The 24,808-nt window shown below is 41.7% G+C and overlaps 1 protein-coding gene across 1 annotated transcript in view; it reads left to right on the top strand.

The window, feature by feature from the left end:
* chchd3a (coiled-coil-helix-coiled-coil-helix domain containing 3a) overlaps positions 1–24,808 on the top strand; it is a 233,628-nt gene that overhangs the window by 78,613 nt on the left and 130,207 nt on the right. Inside the window, exon 4 of the mRNA XM_078420115.1 lies at positions 13,300–13,444. Coding sequence (XP_078276241.1) covers positions 13,300–13,444 — 145 coding nt within the window. The remainder of the gene's footprint in view (positions 1–13,299; positions 13,445–24,808) is intronic.

Genomic DNA, 24,808 nt, shown 5'->3' with positions numbered 1-24,808 from the left:
CCTACTTTGCAGATGAGTGGTTCTCTGCATTTAAACAGAGGAAGGCAATCACTTGGGAAAGTACTTGAACTTGGTTCTCAAATTGGTTTGTGATGATTATTTCACACTGAATTGACCCAAATAGCCATAGGTTCAGCAGTGTTGTATCTGAAAATGTTAAATTGGTCAGCAGTAAAAGAATTCCCAATCAGGTTCAGCAGTAAAAATGCAGGTTGCAGAAACACAATTTAAAGCATGTAACATTTAGATTTTCACTTTGCTTTTTAAATATTAACAGTTTTGTGGGTGATTCCATAAGTAATTTGATGGAATAATTGTTTTGTCAATTACTACCCACAAACCTTTTGCAGAAGCAACAGAAGATTCTAGTCAGCTACATTTGTATTTTTGTTGACTTCCTTCAAAGGCAGCTTTCTTATTTTGAATGTGATGCTGTCTTGCACAAGTTCTTTTTGTTATAGAATACTGGAATAAATTATTTGTATGACCTGGTTTCGGTCTTTCCTAAATAACTCCCTTGAAGAATGTCAGCAATTACAGCTATTAAACAAGTTTGAGTGTAAATCCTGGAACACCCAACCCAACAGGTCTGTGAGAATACTTTGCTGGAGGAACTGCAACACTTTAAGAAGGTATCTTACCGCTACCATCTGAACATTGCAAATGGGTGGACAAAAGATGCTGGCATCGGTGATGGTACACGGCAGTGGCTAGTGGGCCCTGGTGAGACCACACCTGGAGTATTGTGTGCAATTTAGGTCTCCGTATTTGAGGAAGGACATTAATGCTAATGAGGGAGTGTAGGGTAGGTTCACCAGATTAATTCCCGGATGGCGGGACTGACATATGATGAAAGAATGGGTTGTCTGGGCTTGTAGTCACTGGAATTTGGAAGGATGAGAGGGGATCTTATAGAAACATATATAATTCTTAAAGGACTTGGCAAGCTAGATGCAGGAAAAATGTTCCCAATGTTGGGGAGTCCAGAACCAGGGCCCACAGTCTAAGAATAAAGGGGAGGCCATTTAAAACTGAGGTGAGAAGAAACTTTTTCACCCAGAGTTGTAAATTTGTGAAATTCTCTGCCACTGAAGGCAGTGGAGGCCAATTCACTGGATGGATTTAAAAGAGAGTTAGATAGAGCTCAAGGGATATGGGGAGAAGGTTACAGGTTACTGATTGTGGATGATCAGCCATGATCACAATGAATGGCGGTGCTGGCTCGAAGGGCCAAATGGCTTCCTCCTACACATATTTTCTATGTTTCTATGTTTCTACTACCTACCGAGCTACAAACGCAAGTCATTTATAACCATTTCACCCTGGCACCTTTAAAGCTTTGAACGATAAATTTATATTTTCAAATTACATCATGTGGTTATCTGGCAAGCCTGGCATTTCTTACCCAGAGGGTAGCTGGAGGTCACTTTCGTATATTGCATAGCGTGCGATTTGGTGGATTGGTGCAGCCTAGGCGAGGATCTGAGTGCAATACAGCCATTGTACACTGGTGATAAAATACCTGTTTAAGGTGATGGATGGATATAAAATGAGCAGGACAGAGGTATTCAGGATAGTGTTGAGTTTGTTCACTCTTGTTGGAGTTTCAATCATCCTGGGATATGGAGAGTATTTCATCACACTTCTGATTTGTAACACGGAGATGCTAAAAATGTTTTGGAATTGTCAAGAGCTAACTCATACGGAAGGATACTCAGCCTTTGACTGCTCTGATACCATTTGAAGGAATGATTCCAGATTTATTACTGGTTCTTTACATTTCTAAGCTTTAAAACTTTCTACCATATACCTTATTTAGGAGACTGTGATATAGTACAGAATTGTTTGAGTTAAATTAATTGGGATTACATGTAGGGCTAATTATATGCATACATATAAATGCAGCTATAAATGTAAACTATCACAATGGGATTTCTCCCCATGAACAATTCGTAATTCTAATAACTGTGTTATCAGTTTATTTATACTTCTGCATTTTCTCTTTTCCATCTTTTTATCCTTCCTCTTCCATTGGCACTCGTTGAGTCATTTGATGCCAGTAGCTAATGGGCTCATAACATGCTGATCTATTCTTCATAGATGAGCTTGAACACTGTTTATTTTTAACTCCCAGGTGAGAATCCAGCAAAGACAATAATGTATTCAATGCAGAACAGAAGTAAAGAGTTTCTAATTAATTTTAATGGCAACCTATCAACTATTGAAAATGGTTAACAGGAAACTTCCAAGGAAAAATGGCCTGCCACAATTCTCACCAACTTCTACAGATGCGCTGTAGAAAGCATTTTATCGTGGCGCATCACAGCATGGTTTGGGAACAGCACCATCCAAGACCGCAAGAAATTGCAGAGAATGTTCGATGCAGCCCAGACCATCACGCAAACCAACCTCCATTCTATTTACTTAATCTACACTTCATGCTACCTCGGCAAGGCCACCAGTATAATCAAGAACGAATCTCACCTTGGTCACTCCCTCTTCTCCCCCCCGCCAATCAGACGAGGTACAGAAGTGGGAGGATGTTTCCACTGGTGGGAGAGTCTATGACCAGAGGTCATAACCTCAGAATGAAAGATCGTGTTCTTTTAGAAAGGAGATGAGGAGGAACAGTCAGAGCGTAGTTAATCTGTGGAACACAACACCACGAGGGCTGTGGAGGCCAATCCAGTGGATATTTTTAAGGCCGAGATAGACAAATTCTTGATTAGATTGTCACGGGTTATGGGGAGAAGGCAGGAAAATGGGATGAGGAGGCAGAGATCAGCCATGATTGAATTGCGGAGCAGACTCGATGGGCCGAATGGCCTAATACTACTCCTATAATAAGTTGTTTGTAAAACATACTTGGCTAATAAAGTACTATTATGATTATGATGATGCAGAGGCCGACTAATTTGTTCATTGCTGCTTTGTACAGTGGGCAATATAAAAAGTTCACTAAAACCAATGGAATTAAGGCTCCATGACCTGAAAATTTAATTTGAAAAGATCCCTCCAAATTAGATATGTTTGTGATGCATACATTAAAATTGGAAAAAATGATATCCGCAAAGTGCAGTGCAAGGTTCTCATTCATGCATATGAATGTTGGTTCAGTTAAATATGTTTCAACAGAAAGCAGAAAAAATAGGATAAATGAGCCTCATTATGTAAAGGAAATCCCTTCCGGGGACACTCGTAAAAAATGAAAATTTTGAATCGATAATGCCTAAAACTTGATACTTGAGTTATTAATATTCATTTTATATATATAAGAATCAGTTTAACAGAAAATAATGAGCCCATGTAATAGTGTTTCAGCATCAGCTTTTAGCTTTGAAATTTTTATTGCATGGACTAATGATCTGTGGATTATACATTTTCATTGTCTGCACAGAGTTTCATTTTCACACTCACCATCAAGTTTTGTGCATATGGCTGATTAGTGATGGAAGCTGAAGAATTATGCCGAGAGGGATTCACCCTTTGCTTTTCTCCAGCCTCCAGGCAAAAACTGCTTTGACTTTTCTTTAAACTTCACCATTATTGTGAATAGAAATTATTTTGTATAATCATTCAAATTGTGATGTAAAGAGCAACCATTAGTGTCCAGTTTTATCCTCCAAATCTGTATTTGTTGCAGGATGGTTGTGGGGAAATGAATTTCATACAGATTCTCAGTGAAGTGGGAATGATATGACTCAACGTTTCTGCGTCCAGCCGTTTGAAGTCTCCTGTATTGTTATCTAAGTAAAAGCAACACTTTTCTGCATATGAAGCTAAATAAAAGTCACAGATGAGATGGGTAACCCATTAAATCTGAATTTAGTAACATTAGTTGGGAAGAATTTTGGTAATTTGACATAATTATTCTGCATTTAACGGTTTTTCATTATCTAAGAATGGCAAATGGAGAACAAGTATGCTTTTATCAATAGAAGTTGCGGGATATAACAAGATGTTCTGAAATGAGATGAGATAACAGTTTTAAAGTTGCGTTCAGGTGCATATAAATAGAGGATTTTTTCATTGTCAGTTCAATAGTGCATAGTTTGCACAGGACCAATCTACATTTAAATTCTGACCTACCTTTTAATTTCCAAAAACTAGTTAGTAGCACTGCCATGATGCTGTGCAATCTGTTTCTATGCTTGAAAACTCTATAATTCAAATTCTATTTGACACACTTTAACCTCTTCCTTTGGTTTCATCATCAGCTCCATTTATATCAACATTCTTTCAAATTAGTTTTTGAAAGTCTAGTATCTGTAAACATGCTCTCACCAATTGCGTGGGTAAATTTAACTTCGGCATAAGTTTTTCACTCAATTTAAAAGGGCTGGGTTTAGCAATGCAGATAAATAAAGAGAAGCAACTAAAGAATGCCGGTGTCTCAGTTGATAATTTAAAATTAGACTAAGAAAAAGAGCATTTGTTGAGCATCAACTTCATTCCCAGACCCGGGAAGTGGGAGTGCACTGCACAGGCGCGACGGCCACGTTGGGTTCCCGTTGTGACGCAAGATGAATGCGGAAGTATTAGATCAAAATGGCAATGTTTATTTTATGGGGGATGTGTCTGAACTACAGCCAAAACGGTACACGAGAGCGCAACAATTTGAACGAAACTTGATACTGTACACCGCAGGCGAATAGTGTGTAAGGTGCCCCTAAAATTGTTGTGCTATCGTGTACCGTTTTGGTTGCATTTCGGGAACATACACGCATACAAGATGAGAGTTTGTTATATATATAGATATTTGGAAAAGCGCTTACGCTTTTTTCATGCTTTGGATTTCAATAGCTTGACTGTTTCTTCATTTCCTTTGTTTATTTATCAGCAAGTGGGAAATAGTTTTATTGAGCTGTTTGATTCCCTGAGATCTGATCTATTCTCCTGCGATTTAAACTGAAGCAAAAATACCAAGCTTCAATTTAGAAAGGCACTTAACTTGCTCATTAAATATTAAAATAAGGTTTAAATAGTGCATTTCACATCCATTAATATTACAAAGTACTGGACAGATTACTCAGTGAAAGCATTTAAATATGTTACATCACTTTGTACTCATGGATCCATGCATATCTTTCAAAAATGTTTTGTAAGGAGAGGATCCTCTTAAGACAAAGCAAATCACACAAAATATTTATAAGAGCAGAAAGATTTATCAACATTTTAATTGATAAAGATAACTCAAATCACTTTTTGCTGGTTAAATACACTTGAGCCGTAGTATTGTTATTCAGAAAATGCAGCTGTCAATTTACACACAGTCAAGGCTGACAGTGATGAGATAAATAATTGGGAAATCTCTTTGGTTAACATTGGTTTAGAAAGATATGTCCAGGCACCAGAAGAGCATGCCTACTTGTCTTAAAAATATAAACATAGCACAAAAAGTAAGGAAATTTGTGTTTGGTAGATTATTTCTTTGTTGTAACAATGCTTCTTGGCAATAAACCTTATACCGTTGGAAAGCCTGTTTATTTCCCTTTTAAATGGTGCCACATTTGTAAGGAACATGCATTTGTGGGATGAGCAGCAGAGCTGAGTATGTGGGTTGCGCCCATGAAAAATCTGCCAAATCTTCTCTGCCAATGCCAAACAGCTTATTCTGCCATTGACTCTTGTTCGGTGTTTGGTGGATTGGATGATTGAAGTCTGAAGAAACAAGACATATTGGCAATTTAACAATTTATTCATTTAATAAACAGGAGCCTCAGTAGTGTGTGGAAGAACCATACACAGCCACAACAGCCTGGCACCTCCTCCTCATGCTGGTCACCAGCCTGGTCACACACTGTTGTGGGATGGCATCCCATTCTTCAACCAGCATTTGTCGCAAGTCAGCCAACGTGGTTGTGTTGGTCACTGGCACGAACAGCACGCCCAAGCTGATCCCACAAGTGTTCAATGGGGTTGAGGTCAGGACTGCTGGCAGGCCATTCCATCCTCTCCACTCTCAAATTCTGGAGGTATTCTCTGAGAAACCCTGCTCTGTGGGGGCGAGCATTGTCATCTTGGAGGATAGAGTTCGGTCCCAGACTGTGGAGATATGGGATTGCTACTGGTTGCAGAATCTCATCTCGATATCTCTCTGCATTGAGATTGCCTCCAATGATGACAAGCCTAGTTTTTCCAGTGAGGGACATGCCGCCCCACACCATCACACTGCCTCCACCAAAAGATGTTACTGTATCGGTGCAGCAATCAGCATAGCGTTCTCCGCGTCTTCTCCACACTTTGACCCTATGATCCAACTGCCGTAGGCAGAATCTGGACTCATCGCTGAACATAACGTTCCTCCACATGTTCAGGTTCCAGTGCACGTGTTGCCGACACCAGCGCAAACGGGCCTGACGGTGAAGGGCAGTCATGGCAGGCCTCCTGGCAGCCCTATGAGACCGGAGATCGGCTGCGTGCAGTCTGTTCCGAATTGTCTGGGCAGAGAGCCGTCGGCCATATCGTCCTGCAAACCTTGACTGCAAATCTGTAGAAGACAGCCTACGGTTCCTAAGTGCTGACAGGGTGAGGAAACGGTCTTCTTCGGGTGTCGTCTTCTTGGGACGCCCACTTCGCGGCCTGTCTCTGACATCCCCCGTTATATGGAACTTGGCCTTCACTTTGGAGATGGTACTAGGGCTCACTCCAAATAATGCCGCAACTTGGTTTTGCGGAACACCAGCTTGAAGTTGCCCTATCGCACGGGCCCTATCCAGATCAGTCAAACGTGGCATGCCGATTCTTGGAGCAGACACCTACTGACCACTGTAGCAGGGCCCATGCTCACAGATGCTGCCAATCAGGTGCCAATCAGGCACCTGATTGTCAGCACCTGGGGGTACCAGAAGCTCAAAACAAGAGTCAATAACAACAGCAGAATAAGCTGTTTGGCATTGGCAGAGAAGATTTGGCAAATTTTTCATGGGCGCAACCCATATACTCAGCTCTGCTGCTCATCCCACAAATGCATGTTCCTTACAAATGTGGCACCATTTAAAAGGGAAATAAACAGGCTTTCCAACGGTATAAGATTTATTGCCAAGAAGCATTGTTACAACAAAGAAATAATCTACCAAACACAAATTTCCTTACTTTTTGTGCTATGTTTATAATGTGATTTTATTTTTATTGTTTGAAATGATTGAAAGATACAGCATGGAACCAGGCCCTTCGGCCCACCAAGTCCACACCGACCAGTGATCACCCGTTCATAAGAGCTCTATGCTAACCCACTTCCATTTCCTACACATTATTCAAAGTTTACAGAGGCCAATTAACCCCGCCATCTTTGGGATTTGGGTTAGGGTTAAACTGGAGCACTCGGAAGAAACCCATGTTATCACAGCATGAACGTGCAAGCTCCATGCAGACAGCACCCAAGGTCAGGATCAAACCTGGGTCATTGGTGCAGTGAGACAGAGCCAAAGCCCATCATCCATCTGAACAGATTGTTGTTCAGTTTGCAATACATAAATGTAACACCCTCTCTGCGCTGCACTGCCTGAAGTGTTGGCCATTGTCGTGTTCCTGACTCGGAAATGATAGTTCTATGCACGATTTCCAAGCAGTCATGATTCTTTGAGTTAATTAAAATGTTAATGAAAATGGACTGATAGTTAATTAATAGATGTGTCACAACATTATCCTCCATCCATTTAGCAATTGACAATAAGTGGCCTTCAAGTTTGTGTGCTGTTTGAGTTGTGCTGGTTCAACTTCTTTGGTAGAGCAATTAATGGCCCATAATTCTTTGAAAATAGGTGCACTTAGACATGAAGTGCTGAAGTCTTCTAGTTGACCAAGTTACTCCATGTCATTAATTGTTACAATGTGAACTGGTATGGTCGAGACACACAGTTATTCAGGGGAATAGTAATTTTAAGTAAGAGTTAGATGAGAAGTATGCTGTCCAAATGCATCTATTACAGTGCATTCAGAAAGTATTCAGAGCCCTTCACTTTTTCCACATTTTGTTACGTTACAGCCTTATTTTAAAATGGATTAATTTTTTTTAAATCATCAATCTACACACAATACCCCATAATAAAAAAGCGAAAACAGGTGTTTAGAAATTTCTGCAAAGTAATTAAAAAGAAATAACTGAAATATCGCATTTACATAAGAATTCAGACCCTTTACTCAGTACTTTGTTGAGGCACCTTTGACAGCGATTACAGCCTCAGGTTTTCTTGGGTATGACACTACAAGCTTGGCACACCTGTATTTGGGTAATTTCTCCCATTCTTCTCTGCAGATCCTCTCAAGCTCTGTCAGGTTGGAGGAGCGTCGATGCACAACTATTTTCAGGTCCCTCCAGAGTTGTTCGATCGGGTTCAAGTCCGGGCTCTGAATGGGCCACTCAAGGACATTCACAGACTTGTCACGAAGTCACTCCTGCGTTGTCTTGGCTGTGTGCTTAGGGTCGTTGTCCTGTTGGAAGGTGAATCTCCGCCCCAGTCTGAGGTCCAGAATGCTCTGGAGCAGGTTTTCATCAAGGATCTCTCTGTACTTTGCTCCGTTCATCTTTCCCTCGATCCTGACTAATCTCCCAGTTCCTGGCACTGAAAAACATCCCCACAGCATGATGCTGCCACCACCATGCTTCACCGTAGGTATGGTATTGGCCAGGTGATGAGCGATGCCTGGTTTCCTCCAGACGTGACGCTTGGCATTCAGGCCAAAGAGTTCAATCTTGGTTTCATCAGACCAGAGAATCTTGTTTCTCATGGTCTGCGAGTCCTTTAGGTGCCTTTTGGTAAATTCCAAGCAGGCTGTCATGTGCCCTTTACTGAGGAGTGGCTTCCATCTGGCTACTCTACCATAAAGGCCTGATTGGTGGAATGCTGCATATATAGTTGTTCTTCTGGAAGGTTCTCCCATCTTCACAGAGGAACTCTGGAGCTCTGTCAGAGTAACCATCGGGTTCTTGGTCACCTCCCTGACCAAGGGCCTTCTCCCCCGATTGCTCAGTTTAGCCAGGCGGCCAGCTCTATGAAGAGTCCTGGTAGTTCCAAAGTTTTTCCATTTAAGAATGAAAGGAGGCCACTGTGTTCTTCAGGACCTGCAATGCTGCAGAAATTGTTTTATACCCTTCCCCAGGTCTATTTCTCGACACAATCCTGTCTTGGAGGTCTACGGACAATTCCTTCGTCTTCATGGCTTGGTTTTTGCTCTGACATGCACTGTCAACTGTGGGACCTTATATAGACAGGTGTGTGCCTTTCCAAATCATGTCCAATCAATTTAATTTAACATTGATGGACTCTAATCAAGTTCCAGAAACATCTCAAGGATAATTAATGGAAACGGGATGAACCTAAGCTCAATTTTGAGTGTCATAGCAAAGGGTCTGAATACTTATTTAAATGTGATATTTCAGTTATTTCTTTTTAATTACTTTGCAAAAATTTCTAAACACCTGATTTTGTTTCTTCATTCTGGGGTATTGTGTGTGGATTGATGACAAAAAAAAGAATTTAATCCATTTTAAAATAAGGCTGTAACATTACAAAATGTGGAAAAAGTTACCTGACTGAGATTAATGCTTGAACACCAGAACAGGTCTTGGGTTGTGGCACATCCACTTCCTCCATCACAGGCTAAAGATGGAGTTTGTATATGACTTATGGCCACCATCATTAATTGAATAAAAAGCGAGAAGTATGTTACGTAAGAGTTCAGAAAAGAAAGAAGGGTCTTGCACTCAGTTTCTACCAGTCTCAGATTTTTTTTCTCAGCATTTTGTGAAATTATTCGCTGGTTCAATCTTCTCTACTTGCAGATGCTTCACCATGTTTCTTCCTGATGCTCTGATCATTAACCCCCTAAACTGGCGGCAGCTCACAGTGACTTGTGGCCACTGATGGGACCGGAGGTGATCAGGCCAGGCAAACAGGAATGCACCATGTTGCTTCTCCTGTATTTTCCCTCAGCTCCTTGACAATCTTGACTGCTTCGCTTCAGTCCTAAATAACATACCCTTTGTTTTGACCCTCCTCAGCTCTAAATGCCCTAATGTCACTATTTGTTGGGCCACACTGAAATCTCTTCGTCAAAGTTCATACTTGGTAGATGCTCCACTCAGAACCCAAGTATTAAACATTTTTCGGTGGGGTCACAATTTGTATTCTCGATTAACAGCACCTGAGGATACAAAGTGTTGGAGTAACTCAGCAGGTTAGATAGCATCTCTGGAGAACATGGATAGGTGATGTTTCGGATCAGGGTGCTTCTTCAGACTGGGTTACTATCCATGTTTTCCAGAGATGCTGCCTGACCCATGGAATTACTCCAGCACTTTGTGTCCTTTTGTCTAAACCAGCATCTGCAGTTCCTTGTTACTACCTTAAGATACCTGACTTTATTTAACACGTTTCACTGGTTATCCAATTAACTTGGTGCTATAAGGCTATATTATTCATCTCTAATTTATGGCAACAAAACTAAAAGAATGTAACTTAAATAAAATTAAACCAATTTTTTAAATGAAACTAAATTCATCACTTTTTCAGTGAAGTTCAATAGACAATAGACAATAGTGCAGGAGTAGGCCATTCGGCCCTTCGAGCCAGCACCGCCATTCAATGGGATCATGGCTGATCATTCTCAATCAGTACCCCGTTCCTGCTTTCTCCCTATACCCCCTGACTCCGCTATCCTTAAGAGCTCTATCTAGCTCTCTCTTGAATGTATTCAGAGAATTGGCCTCCACTGCCCTCTGAGGTAGAGAATTCCACAGATTCACAACTCTAAAAAAGTTTTTCCTCATCTCTGTTCTAAATAGCCTACTCCTTATTCTTAAACTGTGGCCCCTGGTTCTGGACTCCCCCAACATTGGGAACATGTTTCCTGCCTCTAACATGTCCAACCCCTTAATAATCTTATACGTTTCGATAAGATCCCCTCTCATCCTTCTAAATTCCAGTGTATACAAACCTAGTCGCTCTAGTCTTTCAACATATGACAGTCCCGCCATTCCGGGAATTAACCTTGTAAACCTACGCTGCACGCCCTCAATAGCAAGAATATCCTTCCTCAAATTTGGAGACCAAAACTGCACACAGTATTCCAGGTGCGGTCTCACTAGGGCCCTGTACAACTGCAGAAGGACCTCTTTGCTCCTATACTCAACTCCTCTTGTTATGAATGCCAACATTCCATTGGCTTTCTTCACTGGCTGCTGTACCTGCATGCTTCCTTTCAGTGACTGATGCACTAAAACACCCAGATCACGTTGTACGTCCCCATTTCCTAACTTGACACCATTCAAATAATAATCTGTCATCCTATTCTTACCACCAAAGTGGATAACCTCACACTTATCCACATTAAACTGCATCTGCCATGCATCCGCCCACTCACACAACCTGTCCAAGTCACCCTGCAACCTCATAGCATCTTCCTCACAGTTCACACTGCCACCTAGCTTTGTATCATCGGCAAATTTGCTAATGGTAAATAGCTGCGGTCCCAACACCGAGCCTTGCGGTACCCCACTAGTCACTGCCTGCCATTCTGAAAGGGACCCATTTATCCCCACTCTTTGCTTTCTGTCTGTCAACGAACTTTCTATCCATGTCAGTACCCTTCCACCAATACCATGTGCTCTAATTTTGCCCACCAATCTCCTATGTGGGACCTTGTCGAAGGCTTTCTGAAAGTCGAGGTACACCACATCCACCGGCTCTCCCCTGTCAATTTTCCTAGTTACATCCTCAAAAAATTCCAGTAGATTAATCAAGCACGATTTCCCCTTCGTAAATCCATGCTGACTCGGAACGATCCTGTTACTGCGATCCAAATGCTCCGCAATTTCGTCTTTTATAATTGACTCCAGCATCTTCCCCACCACTGATGTCAGACTAACTGGTCTATAATTTCCTGTTTTCTCTCTACCTCCTTTCTTGAAAAGTGGGATAACATTAGCTACCCTCCAATCCACAGGAACTGACCCAGAATCTATAGAACATTGGAAAATAATCACTAATGCGTCCACAATTTCTAGAGCCACCTCCTTAAGCACCCTGGGATGCAGGCCATCAGGCCCTGGGGATTTATCAGCCTTGAGTCCCATTAGTCTACCCAAAACTTTTTCTTGCCTAATGTGGATTTCCTCCAGTTCCTCTGTCACCCTAGGATCTCTGGCCACTAGAACATCTGGGAGATTGTTTGTATCCTCCTCAGTGAAGACAGATCCAAAGTACCGGTTCAACTTTTCTGCCATTTCCTTGTTTCCCATAATAAATTCCCTTGCTTCTGTCTTCAAGGGACCCACATTTGGCTTGACTATTTTTTTCCTCTTCATATACCTAAAAAAGCTTTTACTATCCTCCTTTATATTATTGGCTAGTTTACCCTCGTACCTCATCTTTTCTCCCCGTATTGCCTTTTTAGTTATCTTCTGTTGCTCCTTAAAAGAGTCCCAATCCTCTGGCTTCCCACTCTTCTTTGCTATGTTATACTTCTTCCCTTTTATTTTTATGGTGTCCTTGACTTCCCTTGTCAGCCACGGGTGCCTCTTACTCCCCTTAGAATCTTTCCTCCTCTTTGGGATAAATTGATCCTGCAACTTCTGCATTATTCCCAGGAATACCTGCCATTGCTGCTCCACAGTCTTCCCTGCTAGGGCCTCCTTCCAGTCAATTTTGGCCAACTCCTGCCTCATGCCTCTGTAATCCCCTTTGCCATACTGTAATACTGACACCTCCGATTTTCCCTTCTCCCTCTCCCTCTTCAAGTTCTTACGACCTAGTATCATTCAATCTGGAAGTGGACCACATAGGAACAATGGTCATCCTTCATACTGGAAGAAAAGTTGCCTGTTTGTATATTTTTTAAAACTCAATTATGTTCTGGACTTGAGTTGTACTGGCAATGTTGTCTGTATTTTCCAACAATAATTGCCATCAGGATTTGATGATGGTAGACTTTTATAGTTGCATAATTGGTGCACTGGAATTGGTTTGCAGGTTGAGCAAATGGTTTTGAGTAAGTTTTTAAGTACTTCAGCTAAGATGTACTACAGCCATTGTTGTGTCTGATACATGCCGTTGTTTACTGAATCTTATGTGACATCAGCTACGTCAGATGGATTCTGTGATGCTGCTGATTCTGGGAGGTTAATTCAGATTGTTTAATTGGTATGATTGATTAAAGATGGTTGCAAGCATTTCTTTTGGTTACTGGTCGAGCCATTGGGTTTGAAACTGCAGTACCTGAACACAACTTATGATAGCCCTTGATATTGTTGTGCCCTAAAGTGATTGTGCATTTTTCTGTCCTTGTTTTGAAATACAGGCTTGAACATGATAAACGCTATGTTCACGATGAGATCGGCAAAATTCTTGACCGTGAGCGTGATGCCTCAAATGATAGCCTTGTAAAAGCTGTGTTGCGGGAGATGTCATTGACTGAGGAGGAGCGGCTGAAATCCAAGCACACAGTAAGTATACTGACAGTCTTCGCTTACTGATCTGTTTGCTGGTTTGTGAATTGTAAACTTTGATAAGGAAATCATTCAGGTATTACTTGAAGTTTAATGTTAAATTATGAACCCCATTCCACTGATTCCCTAGAATGGCACGTCTCGACCTGAAACGTCATCCATTCCCTCTCTCCTAGATGCTGCCTGACCTGCTGAGTTACTCCAGCATTTTGTAATGCCTAGAATGGCACCATCAGTCTACTGGGAGGCAAAATGACCTTTTATTGTTTTTACTCCATTGGTTGTAATTTGACCTTAATTACTGCTGAATTAGCATTGGTTTGTATACTTTTTCAATTCCTGCTCTGACAAGCAATTTGCATGTTGATAAGTGAAACCATAGTGGTGGTGCTATAACGAATCTGTCGAGTGGGATTGTTTGCTTGTATGATTGACTGAAAAGGTTTGTAAACATTTCTCCTGATTGCAGATCTGCAGTTGGTTTCTCCAACTGGGAAAAGATGCATGCTGGGCTTCAATATGTATATATTTTTTTGCAAGTAAGATTTTCAATGCCTTTATTGAGTGAAATAAATTAAAATAAGGATAAAGATGCCTTTTAGATCTTTACGAGAATCTGGCTGTGAAAGAGATGGAAGGTCCCTCATTTAATCTTGAAGAATTTGTTTTTAAATAAGTTTGCCTTTCCCGAACTTTACCATTGCACAAAAGTTGCATTTGGAAAAGCATGATGAGATTTTGATGAATGTCAAGATCCAGTTTCAGACATTCTGTTTTTGAATTTAATTCCCTTCAAGAAATGTGTTGAAGCGAACTCCCTCAGTGATCTCTTTTGGTAAAAGCAATTCCTAGCCTAATCATACTGAGTTGTAGATTCAGATTATATTTCCTTTCTGCACTGTTAGCTGAACTCAGCTGGGTGGCAGCAAGAATCCTTTTTGCCTTGCAGAATTCTTTATGGCCCTGAATAACAAAGAACAAAATTTACAAAGAGAAGCAATGCACCACCCTTGCTTCCAAGCTACTTTTTACAAACAGAAAGATTTAATATGTCTGTTTATTGTGTCTGTCTGTAGTGTTAACTTATCACAGTGGTTTTATTATTGCACTTTATATTTATCCCCCTTAATTAAACTGGGGAGAATTCAACAACGTCCCTGATCATCTAATGATCACTGCAGTAGGGTATCATTAGGGCACGGTGGCGCAGCGGTAGAGTTGCTACCTTACAGCGAATGCAGCGCCGGAGACTTAGGTTCGATCCTGACTACGGGCGCCGTCTGAGCGGAGTTTGTACGTTCTCCCCGTGAGTTTTCTCCGAGAACTTCGGTTTCCTCCCACACTCCAAAGACGTACAGGTATGTAGGTTAATTGACTGGGTAAATGTAAAAAATGTCCCTAGTGTGTGTAGGATAGTGTTAATGTGCGGGGATCGCTGGGTGGCGCGGACTTGGTGGGCCGAAGGGCCTGTTTCAGCGCTGTATCTCAAAAATCTCAAAAATCTTTAAAAATAGTAGGTAGGATATACCAAAAGCTCAGGATGAGTTTAGTCGATGATTCTCCCATTATTAAATAGTTTGCACTGTAACTCTTGATAGAATTTTTTGTTTGGACATCAGATTACAAGATGAGTCATGCAACTGAATAGCCTATCAATGTGACCATTGAGAAAGGCTCTAGGTTACTTCTGGCATTTACAGAATTACATTCTAGCAAAAATTGCTATCTTCGGAATTGATAGAAGTGAGAAAGATTTTCTTTAGGGATATATTTATAGAATACTTTTAAATCAAAGAAATGGTAATGAAACTGCTGAAGTAGTTATGCACCAGTTACTGTACCCCAAATGGTATATTAAAGTCATCCTGTTTCATTAGAACGTAATATATTAAGTTAAACTGAACCATATATTGTTCTAACTTGACATTAAAGCAATATAACTAAGCATTGGCAGAAATCATCATAGAATCCACAGGCATCACTTTTGTTTAATTGCCCTTCAAATGTATTTTATGAAAGAACTATTTCAGAGAATAAGTGCACCAATTTATCCTTCAAGAGCTACTTCCCGTTTTTGTGGTCCACCGTTAAGTTTATTACATCTGATATACCAAACTATTTAGGCCATTTCACAAAATGCTTTGTCCCTTGAGTATTTACCAGCTCCTCATAACTGTTCATGGCAATACCATGGATAATTAGAAGGAATAATCCATTATTATGTTTCAGCAATGAGTTGATCTATTTGATTTATGAAAAGGTGTATATAAAATACCATTAAGTTGCTTCGTCAGAAAGAAAATTCTGGAAATTTGTGATGGGGCAACTTTTTCACGAGTTATGGGGAGTTATGGGGTTTCAGGGGTTGTGGGGAAGAAGGCAAGAGAATGGGGTTAGGAGGGAGAGATAGATCAGCCAAGATTGAATGACGGAGTAGACTCGATGGGCCAAATGGCCTAATTCTATTCCTGTCACTTATGACCTTTTTCAATATATTGACTGACTTTTGGTATCTGGTATTTGGGGAATGGAATTGACAGTGAAAATAAAACTTGAATAGAAAGTTATTTGTATTGAGTTTGGTTGTAGAGGCTTCTAGCTTAGCCACTAACCAGTTGAGAGTTCTTTTTATGGAAATTATTAGTGGTTGATGCCGCTACCAATAACTCCTTTTGTGTCTTTCCCATATTCTACTCCCATTTGCAATTAAAAATACATTTAATCATGTATAAATATTATTTTGTAAAGAGTACTCCAGCTCTTATTGAGAAACATTTTGGAAAATCTATATGCCAGTACATGAAAACAGGTAAGCATGAAAATACCAAAGTAGAAGACCATGTGAATCAGAAGGCATTTAACACCAAGCTTACGCTACCTAAATTTACAGAAAAACTCTGTGAATCCAGGAGGGGAGAAATAGATGCAAATCCAGGTGCGGCACAGGGGAGGGACTGTGGTAAGAAAGGGGGTTGGGAGAAGAAGAGGGGGTTTGTAGTCACCTAAAATTGAACTATTGGATAATTGGAGTTTTTTGGTCACTTCAAGATTTCAGAATATGCTTTGGCTGATTAGGATTTAAAAAAAATACTACAATTTGTGTCATCAGCACTACTTTGATGGGAAGTTTCATTATTTGACTTTTTATTGAAGACGCCCTAGTTGTTGGCAAGTAGACTTGGAAAGTCATTGAAGAAATGAAGGGAAAAAACCTTAATTTTTTACCAATTTAGGCAAAATGATATGAACCATATTCAAGTGGTATTGTCACAAGCAATCACATATTCGACAATAGGTGCAGGAGTAGGCCATTCGGTCCTTCGAGCCAGTACCGCCATTCAATGTGATCATGGCTGATCATTCTCAATCAGTATCCCGTTCCTGCCTTCTCCCCATACCCCCTGACTGTGCTATCCTAAAGAGCTCTATCTAGCTCTCTCTTTAATGCATTCAGAGAATTGGCCTCCACTGCCTTCTGAGGCAGAGAATTCCACAGATTCACAACTCTCTGACTGAAAAAGTTTTTCCTCATCTCTGTTCTAAATGGCCTACCCCTTATTCTTAAACTGTGGCCCCTGGTTCTGGACTCCCCCAACATTGGGAACATGTTTCCTGCCTCTAACGTGTCCAAGCCCTTAATAATCTTATACGTTTCGATAATATCCCCTCTCATCCTTCTAAATTCCGGGAATTAACCTAGTAAACCTTGCACGCCCACAATAGCAAGAATATCCTTCCTCATATTTGGAGACCAAAACTGCACACAGTACTCCAGGTGCGGTCTCACTAGGGCCCTGTACAACTGCAGAAGGACCTCTTTGCTCCTATACTCAACTCCTCTTGTTATGAAGGCCAACATTCCATTGGCTTTCTTCACTGCCTGCTGTGAATATATTGACATATTGAATCCTAATAAACGCTGAGTGAAGTAGTGCATGTAAAAATCCATTGTTCAGCAATGTGAAGAATACGATCTAATATTATTTTAGTGTAATGATCCTGTGGTTTCAGGTGGACCAGCTGCTTCAGGGATTAGTCAAAATGAGCTGTCATTAAACCCATTCCAAGTTGGAAAATATCTGTATTGCATTGTGAATGTTTCAAGCTGATTCCTTTTCAGATGAGCTGTATGCAGAGTTGTCAAGATGAAGTGCTTTCAACTCATTATGCAACTGAATTATTACTGCAAGTACATATTGCCAGTGGAATGCTTTAAAACTTTCAATTCTTGGCGGTGTATCCTTAGTTTTAAGCAGAGTGGTAGAAAAAGAGCTTTGGTGTTGAACTTCCTCAGTTTTGTTGTGATCTGCCACTGTGATTTGGTAGATGATCAGTGGAAACCTGTTTGGTTTTAAGTTGTGATGGGAAGATGATTCCAGACTGATACAAGCGATGGAAAACTCCAGTATGTATCTGGAGTATTAACCGTAGAGCTATGAAAATGAAGGGGCAATTTATCAGAGGTGTTCAAAATTATATTAAAAAGATAAAGAAAAGAAACTGGACATGGACAGTAAGATCACTTACTAAAGAGCACATATCTAATATAATTAGCAAAAGAATGGAAAGGCGAGAAGACCATTTTGCAGTGCGTTGTTCCAATTTGAACTATACTGCACACCAAACTGATGGAAGCAATTTAATAATACCTTTAAAAAGGGGAATAAATAATGTTTGGGAAAGAATTGTGTTTGTGGCAAGGTTTGTATGCTATAATGGGCTACAAATTGAAGACAAGCAGTTTCGCTGGTGACAATGGCTCCCTCCCCGATGAAAAGCAAGTGGTCCAGATGAAGTCCCTGGCTGCATCCTCGGGATCTGTGTGGATCAACAGGTAGAGGTATTCACAGACATCTTCAACCTCTCACTACTCCAATCTGAAGTCCCCACCTGCTTCAAAAAGACTATATCAGCCCGGTGTCGAAGAAAAGTAAGGCAGCTGGCCTTAATGACTACCAATTACTGGCTCTGACATCCACCGTTGTGAAGTGCTTCGAGGGACTTACGATGGCGCATATTAACTCCGGCCTCCCAGCCAGCCTTGGTCCACTGCAATTTGCTTACTGTCACAACAGGTCCACAGCAGACACCATCTCTTTGGCCCTCATCTCTGAAACACGTAGATAGCAAGGACTCCTATGTTAGACTCTTATTTAAGGGCCTAGCCGTTACGCGATTTTTAAAGCGACTGTCAAAGTCGTAGCAGATCGCCAAAATTTTCTTTGACCCTACAACAATCACCACGACAATGCCGAGTCAGGTCGATACAAGTAACTTTTTTTGTGAAACTAGCACCTGGCTAAGAGATTACACCGTCTTCAGAAACATCGCGAAATTCCCACGCTTACCTGACCGTCAAACTGTCGCCTCCAATCTACCTGTCAAATGTCCTGACGGTAAATAAATTGGTCAAAACAAAATTATCTTTGGTATCTTCAAATGCCTTTTCTTAATTTAATATTACGTGCTTCTAAATGCATCTGCGACAACCTAGCAAATCTGGGGACAGCATGCGACAACGCCCGCAATAAGCTACGATACCTGGCGACAAGCCAGCTGTCGCCGAGAAATTTCTATCTGGAATATTTTTCCGCGACGCGCCGAGATCCGCTACGATTCATTGAAGACTCCTCACGATCATGCCTGTGACACCCCAGCGAACGTTCGTCGACAGCCTAGTCGCCGGCAGTCGCCTTAAAATTGCCTAAGTGGGACAGGCCCTTTATTAACCATATAAATCATCAGTAAACTTCAATACATTCAAAACTCCGCTGCCCGTCTACTCACCCACTCCCCGATCCGTGACCATACCACCCCCGTCCTTTACAAACTCCACTGGCTCCCCATCCCCCAGAGAATCCAATACAAAATCCTCCTCATGACCTACAAAGCCCTCCATAACCTGGCCCCATGCTACCTGACTGACCTCCTCCACAGGCACACTCCCACCTGCACCCTCCGCTCTGCTGCTGCCAATCTCCTGTCCCCCCCCCAATCCGGACCAAACTCAGATCCTGGGGGGACAGGGCTTTCTCCATCGCTGCTCCCACCCTATGGAACTCACTACCCCAAACCGTCAGAGACTCCTCCTCACTCACCACATTCAAAACATCACTGAAGTCTCACCTCTTCAGCACTGCCTTCAACCACTGAAGGTCACCTCACCTTCTGTCTCCTTTCTCTGTTTGTTTACTTATTTATCTATTTATTCCCTTCTCTATGTTCTAGAAATCCCTGTAAAGCGTCTTTGAGTGTTTGAAAAGCGCTATATAAATGTAATGCATTATTATTATTATTATTATAATTATATATCAACTAAACATAGCACAAAAAGTAAGGAAATTTGTGTTTGGTAGATTATTTCTTTGTTGTAACAATGCTTCTTGGCAATAAATTTTATCCGGTGGAAAGCCTGTTTATTTCCCTTTTAAATGGTGCCACATTTGTAAGGAACATGCATTTGTGGGATGAGCAGCAGAGCTGAGTATGTGGGTTGCGCCCATGAAAAATCTGCCAAATCTTCTCTGCCAATGCCAAACAGCTTATTCTGCCATTGACTCTTGTTCGGTGTTGTTTGGTGGATTGGATGATTGAAGTCTGAAGAAACAAGACATATTGGCAATTTAACAATTTATTCATTTAATAAACAGGAGCCTCAGAAGCGTGTGGAAGAACCACACACAGCCACAACAGCCTGGCACCTCCTCCTCATGCTGGTCACCAGCCTGGTCACACACTGTTGTGGGATGGCATCCCATTCTTCAACCAGCATTTGTCGCAAGTCAGCCAACGTGGTTGTGTTGGTCACTCTGGCACGAACAGCACGCCCAAGCTGATCCCACAAGTGTTCAATGGGGTTGAGGTCAGGACTGCTGGCAGGCCATTCCATCCTCTCCACTCCCAAATTCTGGAGGTAGTCTCTGAGAAACCCTGCTCTGTGGGGGCGAGCATTGTCATCTTGGAGGATAGAGTTTGGTCCCAGACTGTGGAGATATGGGATTGCCACTGGTTGCAGAATCTCATCTCGATATCTGTCTGCATTGAGATTGCCTCCAATGATGACAAGCCTCGTTTTTCCAGTGAGGGAGATGCCGCCCCACACCATCACACTGCCTCCACCAAAAGATGTTACTATATCGGTGCAGTAATCAGCATAGCGTTCTCCGCGTCTTCTCCACACTTTGACCCTATGATCCAACTGCCGTAGGCAGAATCTGGACTCATCGCTGAACATAACGTTCCTCCACATGTTCAGGTTCCAGTGCACGTGTTGCCGACACCAGCACAAACGGGCCTGACGGTGAAGAGCAGTCATGGCAGGCCTCCTGGCAGCCCTATGAGACCGGAGATCGGCTGCGTGCAGTCTGTTCCGAATTGTCTGGGCAGAGAGCCGCCGGCCATATCGTCCTGCAAACCTTGACTGCAAATCTGTAGAAGACAGCCTACGGTTCCTAAGTGCTGACAAGGTGAGGAAACGGTCTTCTTCGGGTGTCGTCTTCTTGGGATGCCCACTTCGCGGCCTGTCTCTGACATCCCCTGTTATATGGAACTTGGCCTTCACTTTGGAGATGGTACTAGGGCTCACTCCAAATAATGCCGCAACTTGGTTTTGCGGAACACCAGCTTGAAGTTGCCCTATCGCACGGGCCCTATCCAGATCAGTCAAACGTGGCATGCCGATTCTTGGAGCAGACACCTACTGACCACAGTAGCAGGGCCCATGCTCAGATGCTGCCAATCAGGTGCCAATCAGGCACCTGATTGTCAGCACCTGGGGGTACCAGAAGCTCAAAACAAGAGTCAATAGCAACAGCAGAATAAGCTGTTTGGCATTGGCAGAGAAGATTTGGCAAATTTTTCATGGGCGCAACCCATATACTCAGCTCTGCTGCTCATCCCACAAATGCATGTTCCTTACAAATGTGGCACCATTTAAAAGGGAAATAAACAGGCTTTCCAACGGTATAAGATTTATTGCCAAGAAGCATTGTTACAACAAAGAAATAATCTACCAAACACAAATTTCCTTACTTTTTGTGCTATGTTTATATATCAACTATAGCTCTGCCTTCAACACTTTAATTTTATTCAAACTTCTCTCCAAACTTTGGGACCTTGGAATCAGCTCACCCCTCTGCCACTGGATATTTGACTTTCTGAGTCACAGATCATAATCAGTGGAGATCAGTGACAAAATCTCCTCTACAATAACTCTCAACACCGGTGCTCCTCACCTGTTTTCAGTCCCCCACTATACTCCCTTGCGCTCATGACTCTACGGCCAAATTCAGCTCCATTCAATCTACAAGCTTGCAGATAACACTACTGTTCAGCCCTACTCATGAACAATGACTAGACGGAGCACAGGAAGGAGATGGGGAACTTAGTGATCTGGTGTCAGAACAGTATCTTCTCCTTCAAAGTCAGCAAAGTGAAGGAGCTAGTTATTGATTTCAGGAAGCATGGTGTAGCAAATACATGCCCAAATCAAGAGTGCAAATGTGGAAAAGGTTGAGAGCTTCAAGTTCTTGAACGTTAATATTGCCAGTGATCTGTCATGGACCAACCCCATAGATGTGACAGCCACGAAGGCACACCAATGCCTCTACTTCCTGAGGGGACTGAGGCAATTTAGCATGTCTCCAGTGACTCCAACGAACTTCTACAGATGCACCATAGAAAACATACTGCCAGGTGGCATCACAGCTTGCTTTAGGAATGGCAGTGTCCAAGACCACAAGAAATTGCAGAGAGTTGTAGATAAAGCCCAGTCCGTCACACAGACCAGATTTCAAACCATTGATTCCATCTACACTTCACTCTGCCTCTGAAAAACACTAAACACAGCAAAGACTTGTTCCACCCCGTCATTCCTTCTTCTGCCTGCTCCCATTTGTCTGAAATACAAAAGCTTGAAAGTGCACACTGCATTTTGCTGGCTGATGTGCAGATCCGGATCGAGGTGATGGTGGAATGGGCCCAACTACAATGAGTCACAGTATCATTATTTACCACCACAATCCATAAACACATGGTGTTGCATATTTCTTGCACTCCAATTACCACCAATCTCTGGTGGACCAACCTTGGTTTATTGTGAATATGTCAAGACAAACATCGTTTGCACCTGCAATTGATTTACCGACCGAGTGAAGCTGCAAGACAAAATGTTTACTGAATAATTAAAGCAACATGTTTCAGATACAGCTAAGTGATCCCAAAATGAATGGTTCAGATCAAAGCTTCAGCCCTGCCACATCCAATTATGAATAACAGTGCAGAAATAAACAGTTCATGGAAGGCAGGCCCAACACAAGAGTGTACAAGACAAGTTCAAATTAATCATTTGTAGATGCAAAGATACATTTCGGTCTACTCTTGACCACCTACCATCAGAGAAAGAAACTTTTAGCAAATTTATTGTCAGGGAATGGCTGAATCAGCTGAATGCAGCAAATAATATTGGTCCCAAAAGTATGCAAATGTAGCAGAGAAACATCTGCTTCATATTTAGAGACACCAGAGACTGCGGATGCTGGAATCTAGAGCAACAAACAATCTGCTGGAGAAGTTACTCTAACTGATTGTTTTGCCTGTTCTTATCGCTTAACAAGCTATTCAAGTACACCAACAGTTTGTCCTGTCGGACAAATCCGGTGCAGTTGGTCACTTTTTGATGTTAATGATCTGAGAAAAGATGGAAAGTGATATATTTAGAATAATCTGGGACCAGACATAACTACTTACCTGCAGTTCAACCCACCTGGATTTTCAAAAATCCTTGCTGAAGCGCTTGGTCGGGTCTTGATCTGAGGGCCTGTATCTGGGATCTTTCAGTTATAAAGTGCTTGACCTCATTAATATATAATGGTTTGCAGCTGTGGCAGAGGAAGTCAAAACCAAGTGGGCAGTTTCACAGCAGTGCAGGACTCTGTGACTCCTGAAACGTCACCTGTTTCTTTTCTCCAGAGATGTTGTCTGACCCGCTGAGTTACTCCAGCTTTTTGTGTCTATCTTTTGTGACTAGACAATCACGTTTATCATGTGCAATGTTGCATTTTATATTTTTGCATCTTAATAATGAATGTTTTTGGTCACGCTTTGATAACACCATTAATAGATTTTTCAGTAAAACACATTTAAGTGCTCAAGAACAGTTGCAATTAACTTCAACCTGTTATTTAGTTTGATGATTGGATATCTACAATTTTTTTCTGAGATTTTTTTAATCTTAAAAAATCCAAAATATTTGGGGGGATGGAGGGGGGATGGAGGGGGGAGGGGGAGGGAAGAGAGAACATAGGAACAATTTAAATAGGTACATTTTATGAAAGTTCACGGGAATTGATGGCTCTGCGGAACTAGCACAGAAGAGGTGTTGAGGACTCAGGCAGATCAGCGTGATATTGAATGACGGACAGGTTTGAAGGGCACAATGGCCTACACCCGTTACAATTGTGTTCTTGAGAAAATTTAAAAGGACGTGCCAAGAAAAAAGTTTCAGTTCACCTTTTTTCCCTTGATCTTTAGGACAGAAATATTTGGTGCATTGGAGAATAGTTTTAACAACTTTTAATTAAAACACTGGTATTTATTTTAACAGAGGTATAATTAATGTGGACAGCATTTGAAAGACTCTTGGATGGGTACGCGATAGGAAAGATTTAGAGGGATATGGAGCAAATGCAGGCAGATGGGACTAGCTTAGATGGGCCATCTTGGTCAGCTTGGATGAGTTGGATCTAATGGCATGTTTCTGTGCTGTATGACTATAATCAGCTGAAGATTTGGAGGAAGGTGTTGAATGTTATGTTTGCAACTGGAGGATTTCACATTGTTTTGAAGGGTTGTTACTCTTTGTTACGTAGAAACATTGAGAACCCAACTTATCCAAAATGAATCATCATTGCCTTTTTCATTCCTCCACTTAACTACTGAGTTATGTTTGGATCTCCTTAATTAACCAACACAAATGACTTTCATTTACAGTTTTTAAACTTCCCTCGATGAGGGAAGTTAGCCACAGTTGTGTTGATTTTTTGTTCATGTGGCCTTTACATAACCAAAGGGATAAATCACCTTGAACCAGCTGGAGTCCTTGCTCTGTAATGTGGACTATTAATCTCGACGGAGATGCGAGTTTTTTCGGTATCGTATTTCCATTTCCAGAAACATTGGGGAGTTGGCGGCCTTTGCTGGAGACTGATTTCTAGAGCTCTACCAGGATCCTGCGAACTTACCATCGTGGAGCCCACGATCCCTTTGCCAGGGATCGATTTCTGGACTCCAAGGGCGGGTGCCTGCGGACTTTAACGTCATGGAGCTCGCAGTCTATGGTTGGAGACCGACATCGGGAACTCC

This window comes from Rhinoraja longicauda, chromosome 23 (genome assembly GCF_053455715.1).
Source record: "Rhinoraja longicauda isolate Sanriku21f chromosome 23, sRhiLon1.1, whole genome shotgun sequence".
Classification (NCBI taxonomy): Eukaryota; Metazoa; Chordata; class Chondrichthyes; order Rajiformes; family Arhynchobatidae; genus Rhinoraja; species Rhinoraja longicauda.
This window is presented reverse-complemented; position numbering and strand designations above follow the sequence as displayed.